This window comes from Cygnus atratus, chromosome 11, assembly GCF_013377495.2.
Source record: "Cygnus atratus isolate AKBS03 ecotype Queensland, Australia chromosome 11, CAtr_DNAZoo_HiC_assembly, whole genome shotgun sequence".
In the NCBI taxonomy this organism is placed as follows: Eukaryota; Metazoa; Chordata; class Aves; order Anseriformes; family Anatidae; genus Cygnus; species Cygnus atratus.
In genome coordinates, this window is record NC_066372.1 from 5,660,850 (window position 1) to 5,677,654 (window position 16,805).

The following is a 16,805-nucleotide window of genomic DNA, read 5'->3' on the forward strand; positions in this document are numbered from 1 at the left end:
CATGCTAAGATTAAAATATACTGAAATCTATAAACACAGAAAAACAGGGAAAACAATTTACATATTACCAATCCTACTAAAATAAACAGAAGTTTTAAATACATATTTGTTGAGTTATCTGCCAAATTTCTGGCTTACACCTACCTGGCAGAAGTATTGGTTCCAGTTTTTTAATCCTGGGTTCTGCAGTTATATGGTCTTCAGACTGGGGGAAGGAAAGAAAAAAAGGAATTTGCTTAAAAAGACACAATCCTACAATCAGACACAAGTTTGATCTGTTGGGGCAAAGGAGAAAGTTGTTCTTTTAACAAGTTGATTTTAATGAGGCAGGATCTAATCATAGCAACAGCTTTCTGTAAATATGGCTGTGGATATTTAGTTTTGCACCAGAATAGCAGTATAATATTTTAATTGCTAATATTTAACCAGTTGTGTAATCTAGGATATAACAAGTTACTGGATGAATGAAAAACAATTAGGCTTGGCACTTCATAACGGCTTGAGTTCTACAAGCTTTACACAGATACAGACCATCAGGTTTGCACAAAACTCTGCTGGCATTTAACACGAACAAATTTCCAAGCATAGGAAAAGTTTCCTAAAACCAAGGCACAGAACACACACACACCTACTTGCTTTTTAATTCCAAACTTTAAAAATAAAAACCCTTCCACAAAAAAGATTGCCACTATCAGTGAAATACGCTGAGTGGTTACAGATCCTGCACTCAGAGGACTAAGAATACCCAGAACTGCATTGCGTTGACATTTCACTTTTACCAAGTTACTCTGAAAGAGCAAAGTGAGTCAACCTGCCAAATGTGTTGCTGTAACAGGCCCTGCTGTGCCAGCCTTAAAGTATAAATAATTAAATAAATCACGTCCTGTCAAGTGTAAAAAGTGCACAGTCAGACGACACACAAAATCCTGGCAGTTGCACTACTACCCTTGATTTTGTTATTCGTGCCAGCAGCCGAGCATTAAAAGCGAAACAATGGGTACGATGAGTTTAATCCCCTGCGTAACGAGCCCAGCGGCTTTCTGCTGAAGCGTTCCCCGGTGCGAAGCGGACGGTGCCGCTCCCTCCCGGCACAAAAGGGAGGACGGGAGGGAGCCGCCACCACCTTCCCAGAGCCCCAACTTCCCCAAACCACCTCCCCTGAGCGGGCTGTGCCGCACGCACGGCGCTGCCCCACCGCAGGCCCCGCTCCCGGCGCAGCGGAGACCCGCCAGGCCCCGAGGCCGCCCCGGGCCGGCAGCAGAGGCGCAGGTGCCGCTGCGCCCCCCGCGGCCGGTGAGCTCGGGAGCCCCGGGGGAACAAAGGGCCGCGCCGTTACCTGAGGCAGCGGCAGGAGGTACGACTTGAAGGTGGGCTTCGGCGGCTTGAGGGAGAACATGGTCGCTGCCGCCGGGAGCCCGGCAGGGCCAAGCCGGGGGCCGGGGGCCAACAGCCGGCGGCTCAGGCCCGGCGCCCCGCAGCCACCCGGGCCGGGCGCTCCCAGTCAGTCACACGGCGTGGGCGGCCCCGCGCACCCCCTTCCCCGAGGGAGGAGCCAGCGGCCCGCGGCTGCCCCAAGCCCTCATGGAGCCCCCCCCGCGGCTCCCCCCCCCCCGCCCCGCGGCCCCGCCTCCCGGCCCGGCGGCTCCCTACGGCCGGCGGCGGGCGGGCGGCGGCGGCCCCGGCGGGCTGGGGCGGGCCGAGGCGGGCCGGGCCGGGGCGGCCATGTTGGGCGGGGGCAGCGGCCCTCGTACGGTGGCGCGCAGGGGCCAAGCGGCCGCTGAAGGGAGGGGGCCGCGGCCGGTGGGCGGGAGGCGGCCCCGAGCGAAGTGACTGGAGCCGTTCTTCCCCATCACCTCAGTAATAACCACTTAAAAATATTTTTCAACGTTACAGGTTGCAATACGTTAAAGTACACCGATGCCGTTTGCTTTGTGCAACCACAAAGATCACAAACTGCATCTTCTACATAGCATTCATAACGCGTTTTCAAAGGACTGTACAGCCCTTCAATCATTAAACTGCTGAAATTCATTAATCGTGTTTTGTCTGCTTTTAAGGCGATGAAATTTCATCGCAGAGCAGGACAAAAGGCTTGCTAGAGGCCGTGTGATGTGGTGCGGTGGACACACAGCACTCTGAAGTGCTGCTGAGGGCTGGGCTGTGGAAGAGATGTCCCAAAACCAGCATCTGCCATCTGATCTGCGCCGAGGGAGCAGCCAAAGTCCCTCCGGCACCGCCTGGAATCTGACATTGCCCTCTGCAAGATTAAATCACTAACTCTGGTAAAAAATAAAAGAGGTAGACTGGTGTGCTCACCTGTTGATCTGCCAGCTCTAATAACAGGTAAAATACTTGTAATAATGGCTGAATCGCTTTTTTGTACTCCTCACTGAATTTGAATGAGAAAAAGCATGACACTCTCTCACAGCTCTCATAGTCTGTAATAGAAATGCGTGCAAAATTACAGATGGTGAGAATTGGCTGCCAAGGGCTAGGAAAGGGTAAACATTTACATTCAGCCGTAAACAGCTTCAAACAGTGTAATGCAGCAATGTGGGGCAGGCAGAAATAGCAAAGGTACTGTTACCCACTTCCTGCAATAGCACTTCCCATCAATGTTGTTATTTTTGACCAGAGGGAAAGTAGTTTTAGGTTACAACAACTTTCCGATTTCCTCAGAGACCTCCCTCACCCACCATTCCTTGTTTCCAGATGAGGGAAGGGGAATTTGCTCCCAAAGCCTCCCAAGGGCACAGGGGACCTCAGGGCTGGTGCTCCAGCTCAGCACTGCCTCTGGGTGAGGGCCAAGAGGCTGCATCTCCTCCTGGCTTTCACCAGAGAAAAGCAGTTACAAAAGACAGGGTTTGGGGAGCACAACATTAAAATGTAGACTAAAGCAGAGGATTTCCACGATTTGGCCTCTGAGCCACTTGGAGACTGTGAAACCTCTGCCTGAGGCCTGCAAAGGGAGGTTTTATTGTAATCCAGGGTTGTCTCAGGTAATCGGTGTTAGAATCCAGCTCCAGCATGAATCAGCTACTGTTACCAAGTTCTTATTGTCACCTTTTACATGAGGTGTATCACCACATTATGGCTATGGAATATTGTAAGGACATACTGGTGAAGCTCCCAGGCTGCTGCCACAGCCACCCTCTTGCTCACCGCTGTAGATGTGCAAACTGGAGAAAGCAGATGCTGGTCTACAGCCATGGAATTCCCTTTACTTAGGTTTTCAAGGCATTCCCAGATTGCTCGCTTTAACTTCTCCAGAATGTGAAAGCAATGCAGTTGCCCACCTAAACTCCAAAACATTGCACTGCTATTTCTTTTGATAAGCAGGAAACGAAGTTTCAAAATGACTTATAAAACAGCACAAAATGGTACGTACAGCACCTAGCACCAGCTACTGGGAAACACACAGCATTGCAGACCCTGTGAACTTTTGGTGAGGTTAGGAGGTGGGTATTCAATGAAAGAACAGACTTCAGGGCACCATCCAGATTCCCTGACATATGATGCCCCATTGATGCCAGGCGCAGGGAGGTTTGCTTGAACAGTGAGGAGCGAAATGATCCACTGGCGCCTGCTGAGGTCGAAGAAGAAGGCTGCATGCACATTTAAAGCTATTCAACAGCCCAGGGGAGAACATCTGCAAGGACCTCCATAACCATCCACTATGCTTGGACTTTCAGGTACAGAAGATTAAAACAATCCCATCCAGTATTTTTTAGAACAAGCGTACCTCCATGCACAAGGGTCCCATCTATTCGGTGTCAGTGGGCAGTTCCCTTCACTTTATCCTGTACTTTTACATATAGGATTTATATTTTATGCTGAAAAAAAAACATTGTCTAACCGGCATTGTTCAGCTGCATGGCTTTGGGCTCAGAGCCTTTTCATTTTAGAGAACGTGCTGTGCTGCAGAAGCTGCTGGTGGTATAATGCTGAGTGCCTGACAGTGCTGTGAGTGCAAGCCACAGCTCTCCTCCTGATGGTGACTGATCCCCTTTCACGAGGTAAATCCCTTGAATGTTTGATAAGTGAGAAATACTGCAGGGACTTGCCCTCATCTTTACTCTTCTTGAATGTTTTTTGTTCATATTCAGAACGTTGTTCAAAGAAAATTAAAATCAGAAAAGGGGTAGGAGAAAGCAAGGGTGGGGGTGGGGGGAGGCAGAATCAGTACAAATCAGCTGGACTTGAAATTACATATACCAAATTTGCCTGTGTCATTAAAAATGACTATATCACATCAGAATTACAAGAGTGATTCTGCATCAGCACAGAGCCTTCTAAGAAGTGGCTGCAAATGCAATCTGAATCTTGAGGGAATGACCAAAGGATAGCACAAATTTCCATTAAGACTGGACTGACATTCAAATTGCAGTGCTGTTCTGAAAATGAACAAACAAAAACTCAGTGAACATCAGGTCACAAGATTTGTGAGGGTGTTTGTTGGAAACAGTCACAAGTTGCCAACGGAAGAGTTTTATGCCAGTGGGAGGAGAAAGTTCATTTCACAAAAGTGAGTATTTCGGAGGAGCAAGTTAATTCTGTCACAACTTGCAGCGCAATAGAAGCAGGCAGGACAGGGCAAGGCAGGCAGAGCCAAGCAGGGCAGACAGGCAAAGCAGGTAGGGCAGGCTGGGCTGGCAGGGCAAGGCAGGCAGATGAAGTGGTCAGGGAGGGTAGGGCAAGCACGACAGGAGGGAAGACCCCTGAATCCTGCTGTTTGGCAATGCATTAAAGTGCCTGCTCATCTCCAACCATCCCAGCTTGACTCACTTGCTCGCTATTTTCAAGCAGTTCTACTAAGCCAGTGGTTTCTGAAAATGCCTTTGTTTTATATAAACAACCCAAAAAGAAAAGTAGGAAGCCAGTGTAACTAAAAAGGAAACAACAGCCCTTCTTTATTCTCATGATTTAAAAAAAAAAAAAAAAAAGTTGTTTCTGACTCAGTGCAGTTATTTTCATTGCTTAAACATTAAGATATCCACAGATATCTCCTGTGGGCTAGACTGACCAGTACCCTTACACTCATCCAGCATCCTGGCCCTCCCAGACCTGCCTGGCCAGCTCTCCTGGTGGTGTCAGACCCCACATGCTGAGTGGCAGTTTCCTGAGGCTTCTTATCTCATACAATGTAAATTGTTTGTAACAGTGAGATACTTATCTGCTTACCTATGGCTATGATGCATAACCTGCTGTATTAACAGCACGTCAGATTAGGTATCTTCCTTAAAGTTCTGGTAGAACCTCAACAAGACAGCTCTGTGGTTGGGGAAGTACTTTGGCTTGTGCAGTGCTGGAGGTCTAGGATTAAATCAGAACAGATTTTCATAGTGATCCCTTTTGATCTCAGCAGATTAGAGAATGGCTTTCATTAGACACATTCAACAACAGGTTAGACTACCATCTGCCACTGATGCTATCATCACTGCTGAACTCACTTTACTGTTAATGATCTCTCTCTTCCAGGCCTGTATTTCTACTTGTGTGTTCTCATAGCTTTATGAAGAATGCTTCAGTTATTGGTTTTAACTCCAGGACACAAAGATGTGTGTTGTGTGATTTCACAGCTTAGCTACATGGTCAGAGCTACCGCAAATATGCAGCAAGTCTGCTAAGTCAGGGATTCACTGATCAAGGTTTAGTCTATTTTTCATTGAACACATTACGGTTTGTTACTCCAATGTGGACCTGTGCACTCAATAGTTTGCACACCCGAGCTGCCATAGTCTGCATGTAGAAGTGTGGTACTTCTTCTGGGGACTTGTGAGGAAGCCAGCCCTACAGGTCTGTATTAACTCTTGTGGAAGATCATCATTACACCTTAATTTATTTTTTTTAAGCAGTTGAAATAAAATCTCTTTCCTCAGTATCATTGACAAAGACCCAGCAGAAGAATATAAATGTGATTATTTACACAAAACAGCCACGTTGACAGTCTTGGCTAAGATATGCAAAATACATAAAAACTATGTGAAGGTTTTAGATTCTTGAAGTACCCCAGGAAAAAAAAAAAAGCAACTCCTTTTAAAAGCACATCTGCAAAGTAGGGATAGTATTCTTAGTGTGTGAATTTAATGATGCTGAATTTTGCTATGTTACATAAAGGTACTTTCCTTGTTAATCATTACGTAGGTATTGCTTGCCTAGAGTTATTTGGAGCTATTCTTTGCTACAGTGTTCCACCTTGGCTTGCGCTATTTTACATAGGTAATGTGATAATGAATCATGCAGGATGATGCACTGCAGTTTCAGAGGGGTTTTAATGTTGTAGAGACAAATCAGGAGCAGAGCAGGCAGATGAAATTACGCAATTCCTTTTTCATTAAATTTCACACCAAGCAAATGGTGGATATGGACGATTAATTATTCTGGCTGAAGAACTGCAAATATGACTTTATTTAAAGCCTGTTTTGAAGACTTACCTTACATCCATTGTGAGGATACAGGGCATCAACCATAAAGTACCACTTCACCATATCAAATTTTGTTTCTCCTGATTAGGCTCAAAGTTGAAAGAAGCCAAAGAAGACTGCAGTTTTAAGAGAATTTGTAGTTTGTCTCTCATTTCTCCTAAGGTCCGTGTTTAGTCAGCCTGCAATGCAAAGTACTGCTGCCTACTGGTTTTTGACTGCCCAACCACTCTGTCCCTAGCACCAGATGAAATGGGCATTAAATGGCCCAGTCAGCCTACCTGGTCCTTATACCTGTTTTGCTTTTCTGTTTGATGCTGGATCCCATTGGTTTATCAAAATCCACAATAGGCTGAAATAACCAGCTGAGGTGACCACTTCATTCAGTGAAACGCTTATCTGCAATGCCTGTAGGGAGAGGAAAGCACCTCCTGGACTAGAGTTGTCTCACAGCCCAGTTTCTAGCCCCAGCTACACTTTCTAGAAAGTATTGTCACTGCTAGTAACAGGCCACAGGCTTTATGCTGACTTTGCAGGGCCTCAGGACTGAGGCTTGTCAGGACTGCTTTGTCTGAACTTGTCTCAACCTGCCCGGAGCTGTGCCTTGGCTTGTTTGTTTATCTGAGAAAGCAATTCTTATGGTGACTAGAAAACTCACGTGTAATACAGAGTAGTAGGCCAGTGAAGAAAAACAAAGATGTTAAGTTTTTTAGCAAACATAAAAATGCCTCCAAGCAAGCAAACAGTAAAGAAAAAGACACCATCAACATCATGCTCATCCTAGCAAAGGACCTGGGATCCTGACACCTGGCAATGTTTCCTTCCTGCCCTCATTGCAGCCTGAAGCCACTGACCCAGAGGATCAGTGCAATTGTGAGCATAACATCCGAGAAAAAGGGGTGGATACTAGGAAGTGCGTATATATCAATTTTACCTTATTTTTTCCCTGTAGTAGCGTAGTAGTATTCTTTTCTCTCCTCTCATTTTTTTCTCTCCTTAGTAATAATTACATCTAGACTAACAATAATTCATATATTAGACTGTTAGTACTTCTGTTATACTAACAATAAATTCATGACTTTTTATATAAGGTAAATCTCCTTTTTGCTTATAACAACTTTTTGAGTGTAACATGAGTCCAACTAGAGTGACCAGTGGTACAGAAGTAATAAGCTGACAATGATGTTAGCTGGTGAGACCCCTGCAATGTGTCCAAGTGCTGCTGTTACCCTCTGAAAACTCACCTCTCCCATGACAAGTGCTCAGCAGCAAACTGGCTTTGTGTCAGTGGATTAACTGTCCAGAGCACCCATTACAGCGCATAGTCCTGGGGATCATGCAGATCTAATGAAACAGTCCTGTTGACATCCTTGGTCACATGCCCTCCTTGCTTTCCTGTTTTCTGACAAGGCTTTGCAGATCCTAATTCTTTTAATTTTTATTTAGAAAGACAGATAGATATACATCTTGCCAAATATGACAGTCAAGACCAGAACCTAGAAAAGGGTCCAAAGAAGCAGTATAGAGAGACCATGCCTGAAAGGATTGAGTGGTTATTTGAATTCACTATTTAATATTATGGACATTTGATTTTCTTGGTTGTCAGGTATCTAAATCCAACATTTCAAATGGAAATGGTGATGCATTGCTGCAATAGGATAGGGCTTGCAAGAGTAAAGTCAGGCTAGTCCCAGAATGACGCAATGTAAAATGGAGGAATTGGAATCAGCCAGTATAGTTAAGAACCTGCTTACATTAATATAACAATTGGTCACCGTGTTTGAAATACGTGCCTTGAGGGAAGAGGGAAATGTCTGTATCGCAAGATACTAGAAGGTGAATTCACCCCAATTACCTCAGTGTAATGCCTCTGCCTTAGTGCATAGCCTTAGACTGCACACTCTTTAGGACTTGACCTGGTTCAGTACAGGTCAAGTACATAATAAAAAAACAGTAAGCAGAATTCACTATGACACTGCTGTGGAGTCACCACATCCTTAGTAACGGGAGGGATGCATCTTCTTAAAAAGCAGCATTAAGCATGTATCTTCAGAAATACCAGTTCTACACTTTCATCCTTTCACCCAGTATTCAAGAAAGAAGGAAGGCAGGCATGCAGGTGTGTTGATCATTATTCTATTTAGTGTGCTCCAGATCTAGTATCAGTCTTTTATGTACATACAGAGCCGTATTTAAATCTTATTAAAATGGCCATACATCTAAAATAACTCTGCCAAAGGTCAGTGTAGTTACGTCACATTTAATGGCAGAGGGGTTATCATTTCAGTTCATGCTATCCAAGAGCACAGAAAGCATCAAAGCCTTATGAAGTCATAAACGGATACAGAACTTTATGGAAAATTACTGACAAATGTTAAAAAAGAAACTTCACTTAGAAAATGTTCAGCCCACTCACTGCATAAGAAGAAACAGGTAAATAAAGAGTTGATATCCTTACCATGGCCAGTTTGGTATACTGAATTCATATCTTTTTCATAAGATTTCTTTATAAATGATTTACACAAAGTACGAAAATAAATACAAAGGTAAAATGTTTTTGTTTGAAAACTACATGTCACCTAATAACTTTGTAATGCAAATGATAAAAAAAAGACTGGTCAAACAAAGCGTGATTTAACTCAAATTTTATAAACACAATGTAACAAGAGACATGCAACACACTGTACTGTGTTCCACAATGCATACTGCTTGTTTAGCAAAGTGCTGAAAAGCTGCATCCCTTTGTTTGATGATGAATCAGTTCCTGGCGAGTGTGCAAGCAAACAGTAAAAGGCATTGGCAAATTGCAGGATATTTGAACCACGCATACAAAATGGCTGTGTAGTTGCATAGAAAGGTAACACAGAAGTAAACACGGAAGTGAAACAAATGTCATTCTGTTTTTACAGAACGTCATGTTCCCTAAAGTTGAATAAAAAAGAAGCCCTCATGAAAAGCAAAATGTCAACACTGTTCTGCAACAGTGAAACCAGTAAACATGCTCATAAGACCAAGCTGGCAAAAAGCTATAGTAAATGATGACTGAACCTTCAGAAGTATCTATGCAGTTACCATGATCATGCAGTATGGTAACAATACTTCACAGTGTAATTGTAGAGTATGAAAATATAATACAAATATTAAAAAAATGATGCCATCAATGCATTCTAAAGTCTTCCATCAATCTCTGTGTTTCAAAACAGAAAAGCATTACCAAAGAACAGACAGAGACATACATACCGAGGAGCTGATGGTGGGGGACAAAAAGAAATTCTTTTTTTTCAAAATAGTGTATGAGTAAGTACTAACTGTTAATGAATTAAGCATAAACTTTGGACTAGTATTCTGTGAACAAGTAACATAGCTTTAACTCATTTTCTGTCCTGTCTGTTCATTGGCAAGCCTCTCCTGCAGAAAGAGGTGCTGAGTATTTGGGAAAATGAAATTCCTAAAAGGTAACAGAGAAGAATGAGGCAAATAAAAAATCATACTATTATGAAGAAAACCATCAAAACCTAGTATGTAGGTTTTTCAACCTACTGTTGAGACAAGTGTGCTAGGAAACTGTAACTACAGATGTGGATTTCCACTCTTAGTTGTTGAGGGATAGAAAATGCTCTGTAGAGAGAGTTATTTTCTTTGAACTTTCTTTTTGAAATTGACTCAAGAAAATATATAGAAATTCTCTTCTCATCTGTAGAATTTATTTTTTTTTTAGACTGACTCCTAGGAACTCTTGCTCCTTGTGCACTGTCATATTGAATTTGCAAAATGAAATACTAATTTGTCACAGTAGATTTGCTTCCAACACAGATTGGCTACATTCTGATCTCACCTAATCAGACTACCTTTTCTGTTTTTTTCTCCAGTGCAGGCATTTTAACAACGCCATTTTTTTTCTCTACATGGGATTCCACTGTAATCCCTTCTTATACAAAACACTAATGCAGATCTTGGATTCACATTATTAAAATCTCCCTACACTTTATATACTTATAATCTCCCAAAACATTTTGAAACAATAATCACTGTTTTTCAACAGTTTAAGGCTGCCAGCATGCTTTGGGGCAGGGACAGATATGATCCTGAAAGCAGACCATGGTAACTGAAGTTCAAAGATGGGTCAAGAATATGTTTACACATAGCTTTCCAGGTCAGGTTTTTCAAAACACAACTGTATTTTTCCATTCAGCTCTATTTTATTGGATAGAAACTGCTATGTTCTGCCTTTCTGAAAGAGTTGCTAAGAAGCATGCAAGAAATCAGAAGTGAAAGGGAACTGCACAATATTTCCATGCAGTCAACAATTTTGTTTTGATCTGGAAAACATAATGGCCAGAAAGAAACCAGCTGCATAAATCAGGATAAAAACTAAGGCTGGTTAAAAATTTGTGCAATTTAAGAAGTCTTCTGATAAAGAAGAAAAAATATTTTCTAAATTATTTCATGATTGTATTGTCCTTTCAAGAGCTTTTATAAAAAGTCTATCAGTAAATAAGCTTACGAGGGAAGTGGAAATAGAACAAAGGAAGATCTAAGCTCTCAGCATCTGTGGACTGTGCCTACTTTTACATCTGCCCCTGAGAGAGTATGTATTTCCCCTTCACCTGACCCACTGCACTTATTTAAGAACAGAACATGTATCTAGCAAGTCTAAAATGAAAAGAAACAAACATATGCAAAATTCTTCTGTAGAAATTCATTAAAAAATCCATAATTTGTTCAATTAGCCATGCTCCTTTTTTGACTGTTGATAAAACAGGGGCCATAAACCATTTCAACACTCAGTTTCTGTGGATGCATTTTCTTGCCTAGCTTTCTGTTCTTCCGTTGCACTGCCAAATGCGACCACTAAGTTAGTTACACTACTGGCGTGTCCTGGTCTGTTTAATTTGTCCTTTACAGACTTGGCTTTCCGAGAATGGCTGTGCAAACTCTTGGACCGTACTGATGGGAACCCAGAAGTCCTGTCTGGCTTTACTGATAGTAAGTTCTCCTTCTGAGCCTTGACAGTGGCAGGTGCAGACGTGTAAGAGGCACTAATACCTGCTTCACCAACATCGCTGTCATCATCTGTGTCCATCTGTAACTGTTTCTGCTCTGCGTGCCTTTCTGCTTCAGAGACAAAACCAGGGTACTCTGGAGGATGTTCTTGAGAAAGTTGCTGCTCAACTTCGTATTTCCACTCTGTGGCCCACTGCTCAATTGTAGAAGGGCATACCTGATCCATGATGGTACTATACTCAGTGGTCCAGTTGTTAACTCCTCCAACCAACTTTCTGCCTTTTGCAAATATAAAGCTCCTCGACTTCATCATAGTGGTTTGACAAGCACTGAATGTTTCAGGAGGAAAATAGCGCATTGCTTTTGATTTGTCCAAGGGATAAGAGATTGTTGCTTCTAACTTAGTCCGTTCTACTTTTAACTGAGTGTTCTGAAAATCTGGTTTGGGTACTGACTGTCTGCTGATAACAACATCCATCTGGTTTATACTTCGCGGAACCGTTTCATCATTCTTGAAAATCCCTTGGTTTTCATCCCCCAAAATACCCGAACCAGAATGGGGTCTGGAAACATTTTGTTCAATTTCTAATGTAGATCTACTGTAATCTGATGGGTTGACTGCATTAGCATTAGAGGTACAATGGAGACTGGTCTGGTTCTCTCGAACCAGCATCCTTGGGTCTGCTCCATCTTCTTTTGTACCAATAGAATGGGCTTTTTTACACAATCCTATGGCTGGTGACATAGGAGTGGTGCTGTCATCATATGTTAACTCATCACCACCAATGTGGTATCTATACATGCTGCAGCCATCAGAGCTGTTGACACTGCTTTGCCTCAGGAGATACGCAGCATCACACTCAGATGAAGCCCGTGAACGCGTATATGTCAGCTCAGACTTGTCAATACCTGCCAGCTTTTCAAGAGCATTCACCATCCGACCAGAGAGTTCTTCCAATTGAGAGAGTCGAAGGTCAACTGTTTGGAGAGAGGCTTTCATAAAATGTTCTCTTTCATTCACTTCTTCTAGCCTCATAGACATATTTTCAACTCTGTTGGGTACAAAAGAGGCATAAAACAGAAAGGGTGGGATGGTGCAGTAACCTGTTATAGGCCCCCAGCTACTGATTTCTTCTTAAGACAGAATTTTGTGCTATGTATCATTATACATCATTATTTTTTCCTGTGTGTAGCATAGTACTTGTTCATTTTCTTTTTATCCATGCTTTTCTTATACCATATTAGAGGCTATTTGAATTTTGCCCTTGTTTACATGCCAGGAGAGTACAAGAGTTGCAGCCCTTTTGGGAGAAACTACCATTACATTCCTCTTTGAGTGTGCCACCCTCTTCACATTCAGTTGTGAATGCATCAATTAATTATATCAAAAATACCTTCTAATGACATGTTCACAGGATGACTTAAAATAGCATCAAGGCATGTTGTAGAACAGGTTTTGTGGCTGTGGAAGAGGGAACATGCACTAGTGTTTATGGGATTACTTTCTCTCTTGACATACCTTTCAATTACGTATCAGAGCAGAAGGGAGTAGAATTACTTAGTTCAATTTAAAAAATTCAATAAAAAAACACTTTTTTTTCCATTTTTTTTTTATCATTTATATCATAATGGAAATTATGGTACCAGAAGAATGAATAAAAAAGCCAGGTGTTAGAATGTGACTTAGAGATCATATACTAGTAAATCAACTGTGGAAATGAAATTAACATTCTTTCGCTCTTACACACAAAAGATGATGAAGCATCTGGAGCAAGAAGCCATGAGAAATACGCAAATCTGCTTTGTGACTATAGACCATAGTGAATCAGTGAGGCTTAGCAACCACGCTTTTTTCTCTGGTACAATACCTAGGATTTTGACAAATTGCCATGGAGAAATAGTGCAATAGAAATGACTTGATAACACGTAGCAGATTTCATTTACTTCTCTATTCTCAAACTTCACAAATAATATTGTAAGATGTAAATTGCCTCCCTTCAACAGAAAGATATCCGTTAGGGAATTAAACGGCTCAGAGAGCAACTTCGTAAGAAATCAAAGGAAGCATGGACAGCAGGTTGAGGGAGGTGATTCTGCCTCTCGACTCTGCTCTCGTGAGACCACACTCACAGTACTGCATTCAGCTCTGGGACGCCCCCAGCACAAGAAGGACATGAACGTATTAGAACAAGTCCAAAGGAAGACCACAACGATGATCAAAGGCTGGAGCTCCTCTCCTGTGAAGACAGGCAGAGAGAGCTGGGGATGTTCAGCCTGGAGAAGAGAAGGCTCCAGGGAAACCTCATCACAGCCTTCCAGTACCTAAAGAGGGCCTACAGGAAAGCAGAAGGTTCTCATTGTCAGGGAATGTAGCTTAAAAAGTTTAACAAGTACTGATTTTCTCAAGTGGAATCTGAGGTGTAACCGTGATCTTCAAATGGGTGAGAGGGAAAAAACCACCTTGAACAAAAACGTTCTTACAATGAAGCTAACCAAACCAGCAGCCTTAGTGACATGCCATCAGAACAACAAAAAACTTGTTCTTGTGAGAGATGCATCTGCATTGACATTTACCTAGGATTCAGATCAGCTTCTGATATGGTGAGGGTTTCTCCGAGATCATAAGTCTACTTTATCTAAACTTCAGTTATGATGAGGACACAAAAAGCAATACACTGTTCCAGGTAAGTGATTTGGTTTCTTTTCTTAATAGGTACCTTTCAGAGGTAACTCTGATGCGTTCATCATTAGATGACTGCTGCTCATCCTCTTTTTCCTGGAAGTATTCTTCTACGCACTGCTCTTCAAACTCATACAGTTTTTTTAGCTCTTCATCATTCAGAAATAACTCTGCATAAAACAGAAGAAGGAAATGTGTTTCCTTTTCCTAAACTTCTGTCAGTCAATTTAAATCCAATTTAACAGATTATTTTGGACATATGGATACTGCAGATTCTATGTCTGCACTGAAAGAACAGATGATTTTGTAAACAGGGAATGAGCACTTCACCAAAGATGGCTATAGCCCTGAAGGCAACGTAATGCATTATGACTATTATCTGCTTCTACAACCATCCACTAAGGGCTGTATTTTCTTAGTGACCTTTACCCTTTCTAATAATAGTGCTACATGTTGAACAAAGTCAACAGATTTTATAGGCTGAGACTAGAGCAATCTCTCCCAGTTTGATTGTTCCTTACTTCAAGTATCATCCATAAAGAATGACAGTTAAAGGCAACAGGTAACGTGATATAACATTGTTTTCCAGACATTCTTCAGATAAGAGCTTCAAAAACTTAAAATCATGTAGGAAAAGCCAATGGAAACATAAGCTCGTGGGAACATTTTATCCTTTATTCAGATTTGTCTCTTTTTATCTGTAGTGACTGTTACTTTTGCTCTTTTTTTCTGCCCTTATTTCCTTTTTTTAAATCAAAAGCATACTGTGCAAAAGATAATTACTTAATTGCAGAGTGTGTTAGTAGAAGAATCCTCACTGTTCTCCTGTGAAATAGCAGGTGTGTAACATGGAGAAAGTGGGTATGCTCTTGGACACATTGCTCACAATCACAAAGTTGACACTACAGATGACATTTGAAACTGTAATCCCCTCCTCTCAGTTTCCTATTTCCCCTTTCCATTGTATGAACTTTACTAGAACTTGGTAAAACCAGATTAAGTGGATGCCACATATGCTGAAGTATGTTAAAGAAAGCATTCATTAGCAGCATAGCATCTCGTAATCTTAAGAGCCCAAAGAACTCAACGGCTGTTAACTTCACATCAATTTTTTCCCATACTGTCCTCTGCAAATACACTGGACAGTCAATGTGAACAAAATTAATAGTTCAGCATTGGAAAAGCTACTGCTTTCTGCTAATATGGTGCAAAGAGCTAAATTTAGAGAAGATTCCTTGCGTACTCAGTCCTCTGTCACGCTCATCCTGGTCTCCTTCACGCTTCTTGCAGCGACAGCAGACTCTCTTGATGATTACGTAGAGGTGGCTGAAGATAATCATCGGCGGTGGGAGGACAGGTCTGTCATGGAATGTCATAATCAGCTGGTACCGCTGGAACTTCCAGACTTGGTTGGATATTGATTTTACCTCAAAGAAGGTATTGCTGAAAGGGAACATAGGTACAGTTTCTGTTAGGCCCCTAAGTTTACTTATCATTAAGCAAGAATTAACAGTGGAAAATAAATAAATATATAAATAACAACATGAGGCCACATGACTTGCTTGGTTCACTTCTTAGTTGATGCAACTGAACTTGCTGAACTAATGATGAACCTGAACTCATGATTTTATTACTCCTTTGGAAGGTAGCAGAACAGAAGGTGCTCTGTATCTCTTATGCACCACTCAAAATAGTCATCATCTTAGACTATTTGCTTCTACTGTATAAAGTGCTTTATCTGTCAGTGAAAAGAAACTTACACAATTTATGAATCACATAATTGGTCTTTTGGGGCTTAGTTATAAAGTATTTCTATTAACACATTCCAGTATTTGATATTATACAAAGTATTAAATCCATGAAAGGTATTTTGTATGCTAAACCCAGAAGAATCACAGTTTTCTTTTAACATGCTAATCAGCTTGACCTACATAAAACACTTCTCAAGTTTTCACAAAATGTTCTAAATTCAAACTTTGTTCATTCAGACTTCTGATTTGAAAACACTGTGCATATTCTTTTAAAACACGTTGTTCTTGGAAGCTATGGCTTCATCATTTCTACACCAAAATGGGGTGTGTTATAAAGACATTCTGTTTTGTAATTCAGGGGATATGAAGGAGTAGAAAGTGGACACTGTTCAATCCAGAGACGACAACATTCAGGGTTATAAAATGCCAACTATGAGAGAGAAGATTTGGATGTTCTGTGCCTTAGATGAAGCTTTTCAAGCTATTTTAAAATATACTAGGATGGTTCACTTCTATGAGGATGATACTGGCACTCCACTTTTTACTTTTCCATCCAATTCTTTTCTTTCTGTGCTTTAGAAAATTTACCTTCACAAAAACAGTTAAAAAATCTCTTCAAAAACAGAGAATTCTTGAGTACACATAGCTCCTAGTTTCTTTTGGCTAAGCATACATGAGATTACTTACACTGGTAATTGACAATCTGACTTCATTCTGTGTCTCCAGCATAGCAGGAATTCCCCAGCTAGGTCTCACCCCCCTGTAACCATGCTAGGATGGCAGGAGTTAACAGCATGACCTACTTCCCAAACTGCTGATTCCCTGGTCTCTTCAGCCAATAATAGCTACCATTGTAAAATACTTCCCCTTTCCCCTAGCAATGTGACTGGCATTTGAGCACTTTAAAATTCATGACCTTTTAAGCTACATACATCAAATGAAAGACAG

At 41.7% G+C, this 16,805-nt stretch overlaps 2 protein-coding genes across 2 annotated transcripts in view; both read right to left on the reverse strand.

The window, feature by feature from the left end:
- The window catches only part of MTMR10 (myotubularin related protein 10), a 37,439-nt gene extending 35,873 nt beyond the window's left edge, over positions 1-1,566 (reverse strand). The window contains exons 1-2 of the mRNA XM_035553874.2: positions 1,337-1,566; positions 145-205 (exon numbers count right to left, since the gene is read on the reverse strand). Of these exons, the coding sequence (XP_035409767.1) occupies positions 145-205; positions 1,337-1,396 (121 nt within the window). The 5' untranslated portion in view covers positions 1,397-1,566. The remainder of the gene's footprint in view (positions 1-144; positions 206-1,336) is intronic.
- Positions 1,567-9,030: 7,464 nt separating this feature from the next.
- Positions 9,031-16,805, reverse strand: part of TRPM1 (transient receptor potential cation channel subfamily M member 1) — an 85,671-nt gene continuing 77,896 nt past the window's right edge. The window contains exons 25-27 of the mRNA XM_035553878.2: positions 15,350-15,549; positions 14,144-14,276; positions 9,031-12,478 (exon numbers count right to left, since the gene is read on the reverse strand). Of these exons, the coding sequence (XP_035409771.1) occupies positions 11,200-12,478; positions 14,144-14,276; positions 15,350-15,549 (1,612 nt within the window). The 3' untranslated portion in view covers positions 9,031-11,199. The remainder of the gene's footprint in view (positions 12,479-14,143; positions 14,277-15,349; positions 15,550-16,805) is intronic.